The following is a 17918-nucleotide window of genomic DNA, read 5'->3' as shown; positions in this document are numbered from 1 at the left end:
GAAGTTTCAACAATGTGTGTCTGCAGCCTGGAGAACAAATGGGAGTAGTGAGTAGGCTGTCAATCATTTCTTGCATCAGCCAATAGTTTTAAGGAAAGTTTGGACTTGGCGGGGCCGGGGCTGACAGCAGAGCTTATATGGGGTGCTTTGCTGACTGTTAGGGATCGTAAAAAGTTTTAGGTAATGATAGATAATGGTTTCTGTCTCATCATATATCAAGCTCATTACTGTTTGAAAATTGTTCTTGTTCACTACATACTTCTTAGGGCATATAATGAAATGCAAGAACAGCAGGGTCTCATCAGCGGACTAGGACAAAAAAAATGGCCCTGGCACTTTGGATAACACATTAGATAACACACAACTTTTCTGTCTTTTTGGTTACTTGAATGTATATACTAACTGCAACTACTTTAAAACCATGTTGGATTCTCACAGCTGCATTGGCATAACATAGGCAATAGACAAAATAATATATTTTTAAAAAGTGTGATATTCTTTCATTTCTGTTCATTGTCCTTAACCACCTACATAAAAACTTCTTAACACATTTTACAGGGCAAAAAAGTAGCTTAGCCTTGGCCTAGCCTACTACTCACCCTACGAACAATAATAGTATAATTAGGAAATTAGAATGCTGCCCACTGACTTACTGTTATTGTTGCTGAATGGTGGTTTTAAAGTCTTCTCACATTTAATACTATTTAGTTCAGAACGGAAGACATAAAAGTACTAACCTAAACTTATTTTCTCATCCAGTCAGTCTACACAATGTCTTATAAATAGCCGCTAGGACGTTATTAGCTTATTTCACCTGCGCTTACAATACAAACTAGCTTAGCCAGAGAACATTAGCCAAAATTATTTTATTATCATTTTATCAGGTTTACCAAGGGGTTGGTTTGCTTTAGCCTACTCACTACATAGTGTTCTGAAAGCAGTCCAGCTTACCGCAGGTTCTACTACATGTTCCTGTTCACAGTACAGTAATCCCTCGCTACTTTGCGGTTCATCTTTCGCGGATACGCTACTTCGCGGTTTTTTTTCAAGGGGGCTTTTTATTGTTTGCATGTATTAGACTAGGCCTGTAGGTGACAGAATATATCATTTACAAGTATTTCTTACATACAGTACATGTATTGTTCATGTCCACATCCGAGTGAAATTTACTTGCGCTAAATCACAGCTTAGGAATTACTCTATTAAAGAAATTGGTGGGATATCACATGTAGTTCCAGCTGAAAAACATTATAGAATGACTGTTTAATGCAAAGGGTTGGTTGTTAACAGTACAGGGAGGGTTTTAAAAGTCCAAATACTTGTTAAATACATAAAAAAATATATATTTCCTCTACTTCGCGGAAATTATTTTTTAAAGGGGCGTCTTGGAACGCATCCCCCGCGAAAAACCAGGAATTATAGTATATTGCAAAAATAACTTTAAAAAAAACGATATGCATAAACTCAGAACACAACAGCATTTAGAAGAACACAAATACATTTAAAAATACATGTCATGCCCTGTCCTGTACTGTCCTGTGTCTCATTTAGCACTTGTTTTGGCAGTTTGTTGTTGTTCTTGTCTCCGCCTTAGTCCCGCCTTGACTCCACCCTCTCATCAGTGTCTCCTTTGTAGTCCTGCCATCTCATTATCAGTCCTAGGTGTTCCTTGTTTATGCTCTGTGTACATATATTTTCCCTTTGTTTCAGTTCTCCCTTGTTGGTTTTTGTGCAGGCAGATGTGTGTTTCTGTGCCTATTTGTCTTTTTGTTTACACGTATCTACCCCAGTTCATGGCTCTTCCCCGTCTGTCTTTGTTTAGTTTGGTTGAGTTTAATCCTTTCTATATTCCGTCTTTTCTTCCCATGTTTGTTTTGTTTGTATCTTGTTTTCATTTTGTTAATAAATTCCTTGCATTTACGTCCGCTTCTCGTCTCCTGCCCAGCCGCGACATTGCATTTCCCCAAATACTTCACTTCAGGGGCCACATCCAACCAACATCGCAAAGGCAAGGGCCAGTGTGTCATTCTCATACTACTTCATACGGTACGGGACAAGAGTTTTTATTGTAGTCATCATATTATTTCAATGAGTATTATTAAGTCTATGTAGATAGGCAGGCATAACTAACTACAGTTATTTGATTTCACTCACAATTCAATGAGAGAAGTGACAGTGGCGGGTTGAAACAAGAGAATTTGGGGTGGTGCTCATTGACTGGTTTTTTTTTTTTTTTTTTTGAATTAGTGTTAAGTCCTGGTCACACTGGGTTTTTGCATTTCACTTAGACTGTTTCTCAATGGAGAATGGGAACATGATGTAAAATGTTGTGAGCAACGGAAGGCATTTTGGGAAAAGAGAGCAAGCAGCGGAGAGAGGATACATAAACGTTGTAATGTTGTATATGTTATCCTGCCTAAATGCAGTGATATGTCAAGTATTGGAATGATGGAAAGCCTGCAGGCAGCAAAATTCCGTAAAAATTTTAGTGATTTAGAAATCCTGGCCGGAGGCATTTTTTATGTCCAACAAAAAAGGACATCTCAGACAAAAAGAGGATGTCTGGTAACACTATAAAAATGACTTGACTTGAAAGATTTTAAGACTAATGCAAGCACCATGGCAATCAAAATGCTGTTGAAAATGTGTACTATATGACATCACTTCCACCTCAGGATCTAACAGATAAATGAACCTCTGAGACCTTTGGGGCTTAAACTTATGACATCTGATTGGATAATGCAAAAAAAAAAAATTGTCAGCTCATTCTAATCTGCGATTTGCCTGTGCAAAATTTGATTGATGGCCAGTAGCAGTTTTTCAGTGGCTGATGCAAAAAAAAGTGATTGATAGGTTCTTCCACCAAAGAAAGTTTTACTCCCTTAAAAGAGGGTGGAGGAGGGCTTTATACTTTTCTAGCTCATGTTTGGCACTGGGCATGTTACAATAGGCTCATGTGCAGCTGCCTACAGTAAGAGCATGCAGTGCTGTTGGCAATTCTATACAGTAGAGATTATACAAGCTATGTGACAGCAACTGAAAACATGTTAGGAATAAATGCAAGTTAAAGTAGTTGAATTCACTAACCGAAGGGGTAAATGTATTCTGAAATATAGGTTTAAAGAAAGCCAAGAATTCACACCATAATTCACAACATAACTGAGATACTAAGTAAAAGCAACCACAAGTTGCTTCAGGTGGGAGTATCTTTTAATTTAGTGCAATTTTTATATTAACAGCCTTCACACAGCATACATTTACTGATATCTGTATGGAATATTTCTTTCATTTAGCAGCAACAACAATTTATCCTGTGTTTTTCCTTACGATCATAAGTTTTGAACTGGTAAGCAGGCAAATCATTGCATACAAAATAATATATTTAAACCAATGAGCTAAAATTATAAAACCACCTACTTGTTTCTGCAATCATTTTGCATTTTATCAGCTCAGCCGACCATAGGTACACTTTGTAGTTCTAAAGTTACAGACTGTCCATCTATAGACTGCATACAAAATAAGTCTACTTTTTACTCTTTTCTTTAAGGTTTTAAGGTTTAAGGTCCGTGCTTCATTAAGACTGATGTGGTGGTGGTGTGTTATTCAGTGTTGCATTGGTACAAATAAATCACACACTGCAGTGCAGATGGAGTTTTAAACACCTTCCCCATCACTGCTGGGCTGAGAATTGTCCACCAACAGAAACTATCCAGCCAATAACATCCTGTAGGCAGTGTCCTTTGACCACTGATGAGGGATGAGATAAATACTAACAAGAATTGTGCAGCAAAAGAAGAGTTAATGTCTCCAACTTTACATCGACAAGGTGGACCAACAATGTAGGATTTGTAATACAGTGGCCAGTCAGTGGGCAGAGTGTTTAAAAACTGCAAGGCACTGCTGTCTGATCCACTAAAACACAACCAGTATGTCTGCAGTGCTGAGAATGATCTACCACCTGGTGTTCCTGTGGGGATCCTTTTTAATGAAAAACTAAGTGGAAAGCATTTAACCAAGACAGCAGAGCAACAGATGGGCTACAGTCTATAACAGTAAAACTACAATGTGCACGTATATAAGTGGGGCTAATAAAATGCACAATGAATATAGAAACAGGGGGGTTGTTATAATGTTATGGCAGATCAGTGTATATGTTTATATTCACATTATATACAAATATAATATTAGTCAGAGAGTGAGTGAGGTGTGTGTGTTTGGGGGTGCGGGGTAGAAGTGAGGAAAACGTGAGAGAGAGCGAGAACATGATTGATCAGAAAGAGTGAGAGTAAATAAAGATGGGGATATCTGGACAAGAGGAAAAATGGGAAAGAAAGAGACAAAGAGGCATTTATAATGAAAGAAAGAGCAGAATGATTAAGAATACCACGTTTCTGAAGTATATCTGCATGCATGACAGATTGCAAACTGTGTCAGCAAATTCAAACATAGAAAGGGTAGTCATTTGCACCAGAGTGATTTTGGCAATACATGAAATATGAATGATTTCTTCCATAATGAAAACAATTTTATCAGGTATGAAATGTGACAAAACAGTTTATTTGACAAAATGTCTGCTGTTGGTGATGGAGTAGGAGTACTCTTAACAAGAGGAACTAGGACAGTGCAGGACATACCTTGTAACTACCACCAAAGCCATAAAAATTATGACATTTTTGTAAATTATTATATTTTCCCAAAACAAAAAACTGACTTCATTCAGGTCGGAAGGACACACATGCATGTAGCACACCTAGTGTGGACTGCAACATCTGTTCCATCAAAACATAGATGAATAATTATTCATTCTTCTTAAGTCTTTAATATGCAGTAACATATATTGCCAGTAGGGTGTGTTTTAACCACAAGGCTTATATGTAATGTACTATTTCTATGTGACAAGTAGTACTATTGAAATAGCTAGATAATCAACTCAAATTTTATCCAGACTCAGTATAATGGGACATTTAAATATTTTATTAAAATAATACAAGTTTAATTTAAAGCTCTGTAATCATTATATGTAGTATTTGTTACCAGATGTGGATCACAATTGTATTATTTATTTTCTTTTTTCTGTCGTTGATAATTTTTCTAAATCAGCAGTATGATCTAAGAAATAACTGGTAAAGGTTTGCCTATACCCTCACAAAATGTCTCTTTTAAAATATTTTCTTTTTTTTACTGTAGACTGCAAAAATCTCAGTATTGTTTTTCACTTGAAAGAAAGGTAATGTAACTTGCTGCCTCTGAGGAAGTTGCAGAATGTTATAATGCTCTCCTTCCTCTGAAGCAGATTTTGAAGTACATTCCTGCACATTTGAGTTATGACTACTGCCTGTGAATGAGCTACAGAATGTTATACAATAATGCTCTGCTTCCTTTGAGGCTAAAACTAAGACAAAATTGGAATAGCTTATGATCGTTGCCTCTGAGGAAGCAGAGCATTATTTTATGTCATTCTCTTTAGAGGCAGCAGTTAAAAATCAATTGTGCAAAATGTACTTCTTTGCTTAACATTCTTTAGCTTCCTTTGAGGTAGTTACATTATCCTCCATTCAAGAAAAACAAAATACTGAGATTTTTGAAGACATCTAAGAAATTATGAAACAGAACTAAGTGTTTCTAGCAGTCACAGCAGGCAAGCACACGGATCTAGGCAGAGATTTACTAGTAGTATATGGGCACGGTATTTGAAAATTTCCATTCAATGCATGTTACACACTCAGTTTATCCCAGCCTTTTGGCTGGTAACCAATTCCATTATTTCTGCTTCAAAGGCACTGATTCCAGAACAGTTTTGGGTAGTGATTTTGCATAAATCAAGAGCAAAAAAAAAAATAGGCAATGGTCTTACGTGTTTTTGGCTTGACTATCCTTGAAGCACATCTGGCCCACAAGGGCAGCTGACTGGTCTCCCAAACACTGAGGAAAGTACACACACAAATAAAGACATGAGTTTTAGAACAAGCCAAGCCAAGACTGGAATATATCATCTTGCATTAAGAACAAAATCATTTAAGCACTAGCTGTTGTCTTACAGCTAGATAAAATCATAAATAAAGCATAGCTTACTCCAGAGATGGGCACTCCTTCCAATGAACCAGAGATCTGTGGATGAAGGTAAAAAAAAAAAAAAAAAAGAGTATGCAACTATATATATATATATATATATATATATATACACACACAATTTACTTCTTTAACAAATATTGAATCACCCACTGCTACATGAACATTCTCAACATATTTTCCTAATTAATATTACTTATATTAATTTAATATATTTAATTTCTTATTTAAATTATATTACATTATATTTTCATACAAATCTAATTATTTCAAACATTCAGAAGAAAGAGCAAATAAATGTGTAAACATTTGTTTATTTTGTATATATCCTTAACTTACCAAGATTCTGACATTGTAAAAAAAATTTTTTTGAATATTGATATTTTATTTCCAAACCACCACCACATGACAGAAGTCACTCCTCTTTTGGAGCAAATTTTTTAACACAGAGCAAATTTCCACCGTACCTGTGCCTAAATGACTCACATAATACATTCACTGAAAATGGAATTATTGAATAACTGAGAATCTATGGATTTGATGTATAAATACCATAATCTGTACCAGAGGTTTCATAATTCGGTTTAAATAAAACATTTTTTTGTTTTGCATTAAAAAAATAGCACGTGGGCAAATACCTACATTAGATCTGCGTTTAAAGCTCACTGATCTTGTCCCTTCCAATGCATGGCTGGGCTCAGCCCTTTCATAAATATGGTAAGCAGTAAATGCACATGTATGCCTATTGTGTACAAATGTCTTTGTTTGGTATATGTGTTTCTGTAATATGACTATATGTGGTACTTGGAGGTTTTGGTTTGGGTGGCACTTGGTCTAAAATATTTGAGAACCACTGTGCTAGAGAAACAATCAAAAAAATAATTCGCTTAAAAGAACACCAATTACATCACAGCAATAAGCAAATTCAGGCAAATGGTTTTATGATTTATGACACTACATTTCCCAGGAATAGTGATTAAGGTAGTTATCTGTTTTAAGTTAAGGCTTAAAAGGCAAATACACACACACACACACACACACACACAATGTACCAGATAGCCATATATCTCAGATGAACTTCTAACTTCAGGGAGGATTTCAATTGGAACATCAAAGTACCTGAAATGGTAAAATCATCAGTTATTACCATACCTTACTGAAATGTCACCTGCAAATTTCTTTCTCCATTTGAATGAATATGTAACAGGATAGTTTCATAATATCATAATTCTAACCATCCATATGTCTAGTGCAAAGGTTTGGACATATGTTTTGATTAACCAGTGATCAGTGTCCACAATGCAGGGGAAGGCTATAACATGCCCAAGCCTTTTCACATTATGGTTTCTATAGCATGGAACGTTATTAAGAAATGGCAGTTCAGGGGAATGTTGGAGGTTAAGCTGAGATTTGTAAGATCAAGAACTCTTTAAAATAACTTCTTGTATACTAGCAAGAAAACCAAATCAAAATCCTCATATTACTCCAAAGAAACTGCAGTAAGAAAGTGGGAAAAATTCCAAAAACAAACTGAAAGACACTTAACTGGTTACAAAAACCATTTACAAGTTGAGATTTCTTCTAAAGGGGGTTTAATAAATAGTGACTCTGTGGTGAAGAGAAAATTTACACAGGCCACACTAATAACGTCAAATATTTATGTTTTTCAATTTTGATAGAGAGACTAATTGTGCTTTAGGATTTAAAAAAGAATATTGCTTAAATATATATTTATGTTTGATTACCTTTAGAGGCTGAGCTACTTTTTGGTTTAATGAAAAAAAAATTGGTCTTTTATCCACATCTACCCAAAATTTCACATACAGTGTTTGTGTAAATTTCTTTATTAATTCATTATTTTTTTGTACATTTACTGGCTAAAATGCCCACAGTGTTGGAAAAAGAGATAAAACAGGAACAGAAAGACCAGGATGTTATACTAATTAGACTAGCCAAAAAAATGCTCCTGAAAAGGTTTTGACTTAGGAAATTCTAGATACCACATATGTATTTAATGTAGCTGCAAAATGTCACTAGATGCCCTTTACATTTGATCAGAAATTTCTCCAATTGCGTACACTAATTCATTTTTCCTTATCCTTTAAATTTGCCATTTAGGATATTTCACAGGTGTTTACACGTGCCATGTGTATTTGTATGAATGTATGTGAACTCACTCGCATAGCTCTCTATCCCACTCCATAGTGTGTATGTTGAACAGCATGGTGCGGCTGGCATTGGTGACATCTGTACAATGAACCCCACCATTCTTTCCTCCAGTCAAACTCTGGGGTAAATGGCAATAAATGAAATCATGCAACAGTTAATATTCCAGATAACGTCAAATTATGTAGTCTATTGATATTCATAGCTATTGATCAGTTATTTTTTTAATTGCAATTGTGGTGGAAAAATTATGACAGAAAATAAGACAGCTATTTGAGTCTCTGAGTCGGCATCAAGTGAGACAGCATTTATTAATTAACGTGAGAGAGGGACGTGCGCGCAACGCTGTTTTTCAGCTCTCGGCTGGCCATTTCTCGATCAGTGTCTTTATACTTGGAAAACCCTTTGAAGTTCACCATCTGTCTGTGGGTAGCTTGGTGTGTTCTCCCTCTGTTTTTCCTTCGGGTGCTCTGGTTTCCTCCCACAGTCCAAAAACAAATGTTGGTAGGTGGATTGGCTATTCAATAAATGTGTGAGTGTGTGTGTGTGTGATGCCATGTGATGCACTGGTGCCCCCTGTAGGGTGTGCTCCCTCCTTGTACCCATTGATTCCAGGTGGGTTCCAGAACTGCATAAGTAGTTTCAGAAAATGAATAAATTAATTTAATATGATTTTTTTACTTACAAAAAACTTATTGAAACATTAAATAGAAACAACTATTCTGTCAAAAGTGTAGATTTTCAATCTTCATTTCATTCTAAAGTTTTTATACATAGAACAGGTTATATTATGCATTCATTTATTCATTATCTGTAACCGCTTATCCAGTTCAGGGTCGAGGTTGGTCCAGAGCCTACCTGGAATCATTGGGCGCAAGGCGGGAATACACCCTGGAGGGGGCGCCATTCCTTCACAGGGCAACACACATACTCGTACATTCACTCACACGCTCACACCTATGGACACTTTTTGAGTCACCAATCCACCTACCAACATGTGTTTTTGGACTGTGGGAGGAAACCGGAGCACCCAGAGGAAACCCACATGGACACGGGGAGAACACACCAACTCCTCACAGACAGTCACCCAGAAGAAACCCATGCAGACACAGGGAGAACAAACCAACTCCTCACAGACTGTCACCCGGAGGAAACCCACGCGGGGAGAACACACCAACTCCTCACAGACAGTCACCCGGAGCGGGAATTGAACCCACAACCTTCAGGTCCCTGGAGCTGTGTGACTGCGACACTACCTGTGCCACCGTGCCGCCCAAGTTATATTATAATTTAGATAATATTTCTTTCTATTCTTCCAAGTTTTGATACAAATTCTTTCTTTGCATAGCTGAGAGAGAGAGTGAGAGAGAGAAGGCTAACCCAGATAAGCCACGAGTCCACTGTGCCAAAAACAGCCCTGTGAGTGTGTACAGCCTCTGCCACTTCCTGTACGTTATCCATCAACCATCGCAGCTTCAATGCACTGAAATATGTACTGATGGGTAGACCTGTTTTATGCTGACAAAGACAGTGAAATAAGGAATTTCAGGATTAAATAAAAAATATGGATTTTGTAGTATTATAATGTAATTTGTGCATAAAAATTCACATCACCTTTAAATGGTTTTTGTTCTTGCTAGGTGATTTCTCGATCAGTCTCTCCACAGTGGACTGTGTCCGAAGGTCCAGCCATACTGAAGAGATCAAAAAGAAAATCAATAATAACCGAGGTTTGATTTGACGGACTAGAAAAAGAGCACTCAGTATTTTCCTAATGACTGTTCCTTCATCCTATATAGCCACTATACTGACACCCGCAGGCCTATATGTGATATATATATATATATATATATATATATATCGGCGGTGGCGGATGCTGGTCTTTCAGGAAGGGGAAGCTCAATTTCGGCCTATATCATAAAATGTGTCGGTTTATTTATACGTAAATTCTACCCTCCGTTCCTTTTCAAGAAAATGATCTGTGACCCTGTCGTACCAACAAGGCGTCTTTTCCAGGGACTTGACTAGTGTCCTCTCAATGGCCAGCAGAGCTAGGCTGCTTAAACGGCCTTGGCCCATGTGAAGTGTGCCCGCCTGTGCTCCCACAGATCTTTACACCAAAGGATCGCTGATTCGCTCATTTTGCTGTCAATCAAAAGGGATTCAGCCTCAGACAGATCATCCAATCAACATGCAGAAGTTGAGCGTCCAGGCCAGCCCACTGCCCCATAGACCCGCTGTGCGTCCGATGGGCGGGACAAAGCCCAGCATTTATCCAATGACTCGTCTCGTTTCGCTGCAATTCGCTGCTTCGCTATTGAGCGTCCACACTGTTTAAAGCACTGTGAAACTGTGGGAAAGCCGCGTCTTTACCAGCGATAAGAAGCTGATACTGAACAAAAGTTTAGCGCGTTGCAGTGCATATTTATTCAATGACATGTACACACAACAGTATATATTTTAGGGGAAGCTGAGCTTCCCTTGTAGTCTTAGAGCAATCGCCACTTATATATACATACACACACACACACACACCTCTGCACATTTAACGCAAAGAACACACCATCGGGAAAATTATTGCTTTATTAAAGGTATCAAGGCAAAACCCAGTGTTGAAAATGGAGGTGGGTGCTGGATGAAGGTGTTCTTTACTGCTTAAAAGTCTCTGTTACGCATCCTATTCTATGTAATAACAAAAAAAATCTTGTTGTGTAATATATTAGCTTAAATTCTAGTGCAAAATAAATCCTCATTTCATCTTCTCCACTCACAGTCACTATGTTGAAGTTGGTTATTCGCTTATATCTTTATTATTAGGGGTCCAAGCACTGCAAGTGCTGGAGCCCTATTGTTTTTTTTCTGTTTTTTCCGCTTTTTTTTTTTCTTCTTTTTCTCAGATGAACCGCGATGGGCAGCCCAAACCGTAGGTCCTACAGACTTCTTGTTTGGTCAACTGGTAGTAAACCCTCCCGCTACTCAGGCGCAAAGAATCAGCCCGATCAGCCTGATGGTGGCGCTATAGCGACGCGGAAGGCGTCGCTCCCTATATCTCCTACCCCGTGTGGCGTAGAGACGAAATTCTTTTTTCCCCTGATTCCTCAGGTCAGACCCTACAAAAAAGCCTCAAGAACCCATAAGCTCCGCCTACTTAGATTTTGAGCTAATTTGCATAATATGTAAAATCGCACACATATTTGAGCGCGAAATAGTCTCTGGAAATGTACCCAATATGGACATCTGTGGTATCAGCAGAATCCTAAGAACCTGAACTTTAATAATAAAAAAAAAGTTGGAATTTCATCACTGCTTGGCTTCCAGACTCCGCCCAAATACAGGGGTAGAGCTCTCGTTCCAAAAAATCAGACAAATACAGCTATAACTCGCAAACGCTTTCTCCAAATGTTACAATACTTAACATGCTTGATCCCTATAAGGGCCGGAAGACATGAGTACTTCACAGGATTGTCCCATTGACATGCCGCTTGGTATGCATGTAGTGTGTGATGAGCTGACCCAGATTATATGACGATGATGTCATATTCGAAAAAACATGTCCACCATCGGCCAATCAAATTTCAGCAGCTGTTTCATGACCTTAACAAGGTCCTATCATCATGACACTTGCATGGTATTGTCACGCCTTCGTCCTGTCAGTCTGTTGTCCCCGCCATGTGCTTTATTCGCACATGGCTATGTTTTGTTTATATCCTTGTCTCCGCCCTCGTCCCGCCTCCTCGTCCGTGTCATGTGTCAGCCCGTCCTCGTTATCTGTCCAGGTGTGTCTCGTTTGTGTCTGTATTTAAGCCCTCTTGTGTCACGTCCTGTTTGTCGTTCATTTCACAGTTCTCATTTCACGTTTATCCTATGTGTAGTCGGTCGTGTTTTCTAGTCTGTCCGTCTGTCTCCACAGTTTCTCCGTGTTTGTTTCCCTAGTCGTTGTTTCGTGTCGTAGTTTCTTTTCCTCTCTCGTGCCTTCGTTTACTCTTTAGTATGTCAGTCCCGTTTGCCCTGTTTAGCTCCCCTTGTTTAGTTTAGCCTGTTTGGCTCCCTGTTTGTTTTCGTTTTGTTAAAGTCTCTTTGTTTTGTTGTTTTCCTTTATTAAATATACCGTGTTTTAGCAAATGCGTCCGCCTCAGTCAGTCCGCTCCGTGATTCCTGACAGGTATGTCCATGGCCCCACTTCCTGAGCACATAAGTTTCATAACGATAGCCACTATCAAAGGCAAATATGGAATATCTCAGCGAAATATAAACATATTGACAAACAGTTTGCTTTATTTCATACTCTGCAAATTGCCTTACAACTTTGCAATTACAACTATTGTCAAAAAATGCATACTTTATCCACAATAGTCAGGTATGTGAAAATGGAGCTTTTCGCAGTCCTCCCTGGAAATTTGTCTTATCAATAAACAACTGGTATTTTTGAAGTCTGTATAGACTGTAGGTAAATAATTATCAAAAAAATCTAGAACTTTTGACACGCTGTTGTAGCAGTTATTTAACAAATATGCATGGGCGGGGCTCGATGCACTCTTTGAGCTTTAACTACAACAAACTTCACACAAATCAAACACAACTTGGTACACATATGTACGTCATTACTCTGAAGTAGTGTGCCAAATGTGACCACATTGCACAGAAAGGGGGCGCTACAATTAGACAGCAACTGGTTGCACAGGTTATTAATTGGTTACACCGCCACCTAGAGATGCAGTACCAGCAAGATTCAGATATATTCTGAACATCATGGGAAAGGACCTTGTGCATTTTCATAACATATGCCTAAAGCATTTTTGACTTACAGCTGTTTTTTATGTGATGTTTCAACGGCAAGCAGCACATCTCTATTTAAGCAGAGGCTGCAATCACACAGTAATGAAAGTTCCACATTTTTTTGATAATTACTAAAGTTCAGGTTCTTATGATTCTCATGATACCACATATGTCTATATTGGGTTTTGATCCAAGGACTAGTTCTTGATCAAATATATGTCTCCTCACACTCATCTGCCTGGAGTCTTCTATTTTTTGCTGAACCCCCCCTCAGCCCCTCCCTCTCCTTCTCACACACAGACTGTCACCTCTCCCCCTCCCCTCCCCCTGCCAGTCAGAGAGGGCCAGAGGACACAGACAATTGAAAGCATATTTAACTATCTATAGTTTTCAGCTCCACTGACCAAAGGAGCACTCTGTAGATCTAACATTACAGAGAGGGGTGCACCTCTTGCTCTGCATACTTTCATTGCTCATTTTCACATGTTCTTCAATGGTCAGCTCTGCCTTTTTTATCTACAATGTGGACTAACAGACAATGTGTGTGTAACCGTGTGGACACAGGCTTTAAAATTATCCAGCAGCACTGTTCTGTCTGATCCGCTCATAAGAGCACAATACACACTGACATAGCACCACAATGTCAATATCACTACAGTGCTGAGAATGCATGAGCAACTGTCTCTGAATTTATGTCTCTAAGTTTGATCAATTAAATATATGTATCTCAGTGTGGACAGTGAGTTGACACAGGTGTTAAAATCTCTAGCAGCACTGCTGTGTCTTATCCACTCATAAGAGCGCTACACACACTGCCATATCACCACAATGTCAGTGTCACTGCAGTGCTGCGAATTATCCACTACCCAAATTATATATGCTTTGTGGAGGTCCTGAACATTGGGTCAGAATCCAGGGTGAATTTCCAGATTCAATTCTGTGCTCTGCGCTTTCTCTGTAACCCAAGCTCCACGTTCACCTGTCTTCAGACCAGAAATACACCCACTCATCTACTACCCCTTCTTCTTACAATCCAGAGTACCAAGGATCACATTTAAAACCACTACAAAATCTATCTTAAAGTGTGGCTCCTGTATCAGGAAATGCTATATGCTATGCTCTTGCTCTGCAAAGATTGCTTGCTTTCACCCTGCTCTTCAATGGTCTGGACACCCATACTGCAGGAATGACTCAGGTGTTGGAGTTGTAAATCCCTCAGCATCACTGCTGGACAGAGAATAGTCCGCAACCAAACACATCCAGCAGACAGTGTCTTCTGTCCACTGATGGCTGACTCCAGTACAAGCAACTCCACATCATATCTGCTGTTTTTGGGTCCTGAACATTAGGGTGAGAAACCAGGGTGCAACTCCATAGTGACTTCTGTGCTCTATGCTGTCTCTGTCATCCGCTACTCCTCAATCTCATGCTACACCTCCACCTCCAGTACAGCTCATATGCCTAGGACACCTTACAAACACTACACAAACTTCCCCAAAAGCCCTTACTATCTCAGGACAGCTCATATGCATAGAAGTTATTACAAACACTACACAAATGTCCCCAAAAGCCCCTACTATCTCAGGACAGCTAATATGCTAGCGCATTGTTCTTCTACCAGCGAATACAAGCTTGGACCCTGAGAATTGTCGCCTGCGGCTGTTATTATTATTGTTAATTTCTTTTTGAAATATTGAGGAAAACTAATCATTTTCACTTAGCGCTCGCAGAGATGGCGGCAGCCCATATAAACCATATAAAATGGTTCGTGGTTTTCAAAAGGCAAACCTTTTATGAAGATATGTGCCAAAAAGAATCGCACAAAAATTTATCTCAAACTTAAAACTTTCAAACAAAACATCCAACTCTGACGTTTGCGCTCCATGACTTTTGTGTGCGTGCAGTTTTGAAAACAACACTATCACATGGGCAGGTTTTCTCAGGGGGCATATTTGGTTTCTGAGTGACAATTCAGTACCCAAGGCATTTTTATGGTGACCAATCGATAACGTCAGTGGACGTCCAAAATGCTTTTTATACAAGTAATTTATTTCGGGACCAATTAATAACTTTAATGGACGTCCAAAATATGTCTAATAGTCGTATTTTCAATGTCTCTGTTTGGACGTCTTTTCAACTTTCATTTTCAACCTTAAGAGAACGTTGATTAGACGGCATTCATTACGTTGAATCAACAGCTAAATGTTTACTGGGAATTCTCTCATGTTAAATACCTCATAAAGCAAGCACACATGAGCCTTGCCTATGAAAAAACAGGCAATGGATTAGCGCTGTGATAAATGTAAATGTATTATCAAAAGCCCTGTTCAAGTATTTCCTGTTAAAACTGAGAAGCGAGAGCAGATTTTTGAGAAGCGAGAGCAGATTTTTGAGAAGCGAGGAAAAAACTGGAACGCGCACTGAAAAAGGTGAAATGAGAGCAGCGCTACAAGGAAGCGAGCACAGTGCTTGTTTTTCGGCTCTCGCTGTCGATGTTTTCACTTGGTTTTCTTGATTCTGTGCGTTCGTTGAGTCTGACTTGCTCGATTTAGTGTCGATTTTTTAAAAAGAGTAATCTCATGCCATACATTTTGAACTACGCATGTGTACACCTTGTTGCAGCTCAGCAGCAGAGACACAGGAGAGTTTTCAACATTAAAGAGTGAGTAACTTTACACAAACGCGAATCTCTGTACTTTTGCCAATCTGTCTCATCAGACTTTGGAATATTACCACCTTTGAATTTGTAGCACTGAAATTATGCATCTGAATTTTGTTGCTTTTGAATTGAACTTGTGAATTTTCAAGAACACGTTTTCACTGTTATTATTCAAGATTAATAAATTCAGATAAAAAAAAATTCAAGCTTATCTCTTTATTTTCAAAGTGTTAATATCCTGAATATGAAGAAATTTTACTGTGGAATTTTTTGTAATGGCCCTGTGAACATAGCATGTAATATGACAGAATGTGGAAACATGAACTTTGGGGTATATGTCCTATGGCATTTTTATTTTTTAATTGTCAGATTATCAAGAATCTGTAATTGATTTTACAGAAGGTGTAATACAAATAATTTCATTAAGTTGTTTGTTTAAACACTGAATGACTGAATTGTGTATATTCACAATGTCTGGTTATTTCTAATATTCTTAATATTTATATAGAAATTTGGGTTTGTAGATTATTTATTTGTTGTAACAATGCTTCTTGACAATAAATCTAATATCCTTGAAAAAAGCCAATGATGCCACATTTGTAAGGAACATGCATTTGTGGGAGGAGCAGTAGAGCTGAGTATGTGGGTTACACCCATGAAAAATTTGCCAAATCTTCTCTGCCAAAGACAATTACACTGTACAACCTATGTTTATAAGTAATTTCTTCAGTTTTATTTGTATAACTCCATCTCTCCGTGCTGTTCAAATAAAAGTCAAATGTCCATATGTTTAAATATGTTTAAAAATACATAAAGGCTTTCATGGGGTTTTCTAATTTTCACACGACTGTATCCCCACAGTTCATGTTTCCACATTCTGTCATATCACATGCTATGTTCACAGGGCCATTACAAAAAATTTCCACAGTAAAATTTCTTCATCTTCAGGATATCAATAGTCTGTTATATTGTGTCTTTAGTGAGCCTTTCAGATTTTTGAGACACTTTGAAAATAAAGAGATAATATCAGCGGAAGGAAGCTAAACGTGTAGTTTTTCCACGGTATGGAAGTTGTGTTTGTATTTCGCCATCTAGCGGCGACAGAATGCAACTAGTACAGCATTTAAGTTGAAAGAGAAAATCCAAATGAATCGATTGCTTATCCTTTGTATCTCGGATGTGTACTCTAAATTTCTTCACTCGTATTTTGGCATCTGAATTTGGCCTATCGAATTTGAGCAAATTCTAAATATATTGTTTGAAATTTTTTAAGCTTGAATTTATTAACCTTGAATAATAACAGTGAAAACGTGTTCTTGAAAATTTACGAGTTCAATTCAAGAGCAATTATAGTCAGATGCATAATTGCGAAACAAAATATTCAGAGGTGGCAATCTGAAGGTTTAAATTCAAAAGCAACAAAATTTAGATGCATAATTTCAGCGCAAAAAAAATTCAGTGCTACAAATTCAAAGGTGGTAGTATTTCAAAGTCTGATGAGACAGATTTGCTTTCATATGTCCCCATCAATATCCATTGAATTGAACTGTCCCGACCAATAATTTGATCCCCTTAAAAAAAAGGTCTGTCAACATGTCATTAACCTAGAGGTGCAGAAAGGGTTATATCACCTGCTATATGGCCAGTGTGATTGGCTGTGCCTTTCCCTGCTCTCACCTGAGACGCTGTAGCTACGTACGTTTGGTTGTGAGAAGTGCCAAAACTGGAAGGAAAGCTTTCATGTCATATGTGATATTAACTGCAAGATTCAGGTGCAATGTGGGTGACACAAGCGAATGTGCCTAGAACACCTTACAAACACTACACAAACTTCCCCAAAAGCCCTTACTATCTCAGGACAGCTCATATGCATAGAAGTTATTACAAACACTACACAAATGTCCCCAAAAGCCCCTACTATCTCAGGACAGCTAATATGCTAGCGCATTGTTCTTCTACCAGCGAATACAAGCTTGGACCCTGAGAATTGTCGCCTGCGGCTGTTATTATTATTGTTAATTTCTTTTTGAAATATTGAGGAAAACTAATCATTTTCACTTAGCGCTCGCAGAGATGGCGGCAGCCCATATAAACCATATAAAATGGTTCGTGGTTTTCAAAAGGCAAACCTTTTATGAAGATATGTGCCAAAAAGAATCGCACAAAAATTTTCCTGCCAAAACTGGAAGGAAAGCTTTCATGTCATATGTGATATTAACTGCAAGATTCAGGTGCAATGTGGGTGACA

At 38.2% G+C, this 17918-nt stretch overlaps 2 protein-coding genes across 5 annotated transcripts in view; one reads left to right on the top strand and one right to left on the bottom strand.

Moving 5' to 3' along the window:
* LOC136664076 (glycerol kinase-like) overlaps positions 1-17918 on the bottom strand; it is a 67185-nt gene that overhangs the window by 19467 nt on the left and 29800 nt on the right. For all 3 annotated transcript variants that reach the window (XM_066641113.1, XM_066641114.1, XM_066641115.1), the window contains 6 exons: positions 9850-9929; positions 9616-9753; positions 8247-8356; positions 7122-7188; positions 6073-6108; positions 5855-5922 (listed from right to left, as the gene is read on the bottom strand). In XM_066641113.1, the coding sequence (XP_066497210.1) occupies positions 5855-5922; positions 6073-6108; positions 7122-7188; positions 8247-8356; positions 9616-9753; positions 9850-9929 (499 nt within the window). The remainder of the gene's footprint in view (positions 1-5854; positions 5923-6072; positions 6109-7121; positions 7189-8246; positions 8357-9615; positions 9754-9849; positions 9930-17918) is intronic.
* LOC136664078 (transmembrane protein 50B-like) overlaps positions 1-17918 on the top strand; it is a 62757-nt gene that overhangs the window by 39470 nt on the left and 5369 nt on the right. The window lies entirely within an intron of this gene.

Source organism: Hoplias malabaricus, chromosome 12 (genome assembly GCF_029633855.1).
Source record: "Hoplias malabaricus isolate fHopMal1 chromosome 12, fHopMal1.hap1, whole genome shotgun sequence".
In the NCBI taxonomy this organism is placed as follows: Eukaryota; Metazoa; Chordata; class Actinopteri; order Characiformes; family Erythrinidae; genus Hoplias; species Hoplias malabaricus.
This window is presented reverse-complemented; position numbering and strand designations above follow the sequence as displayed.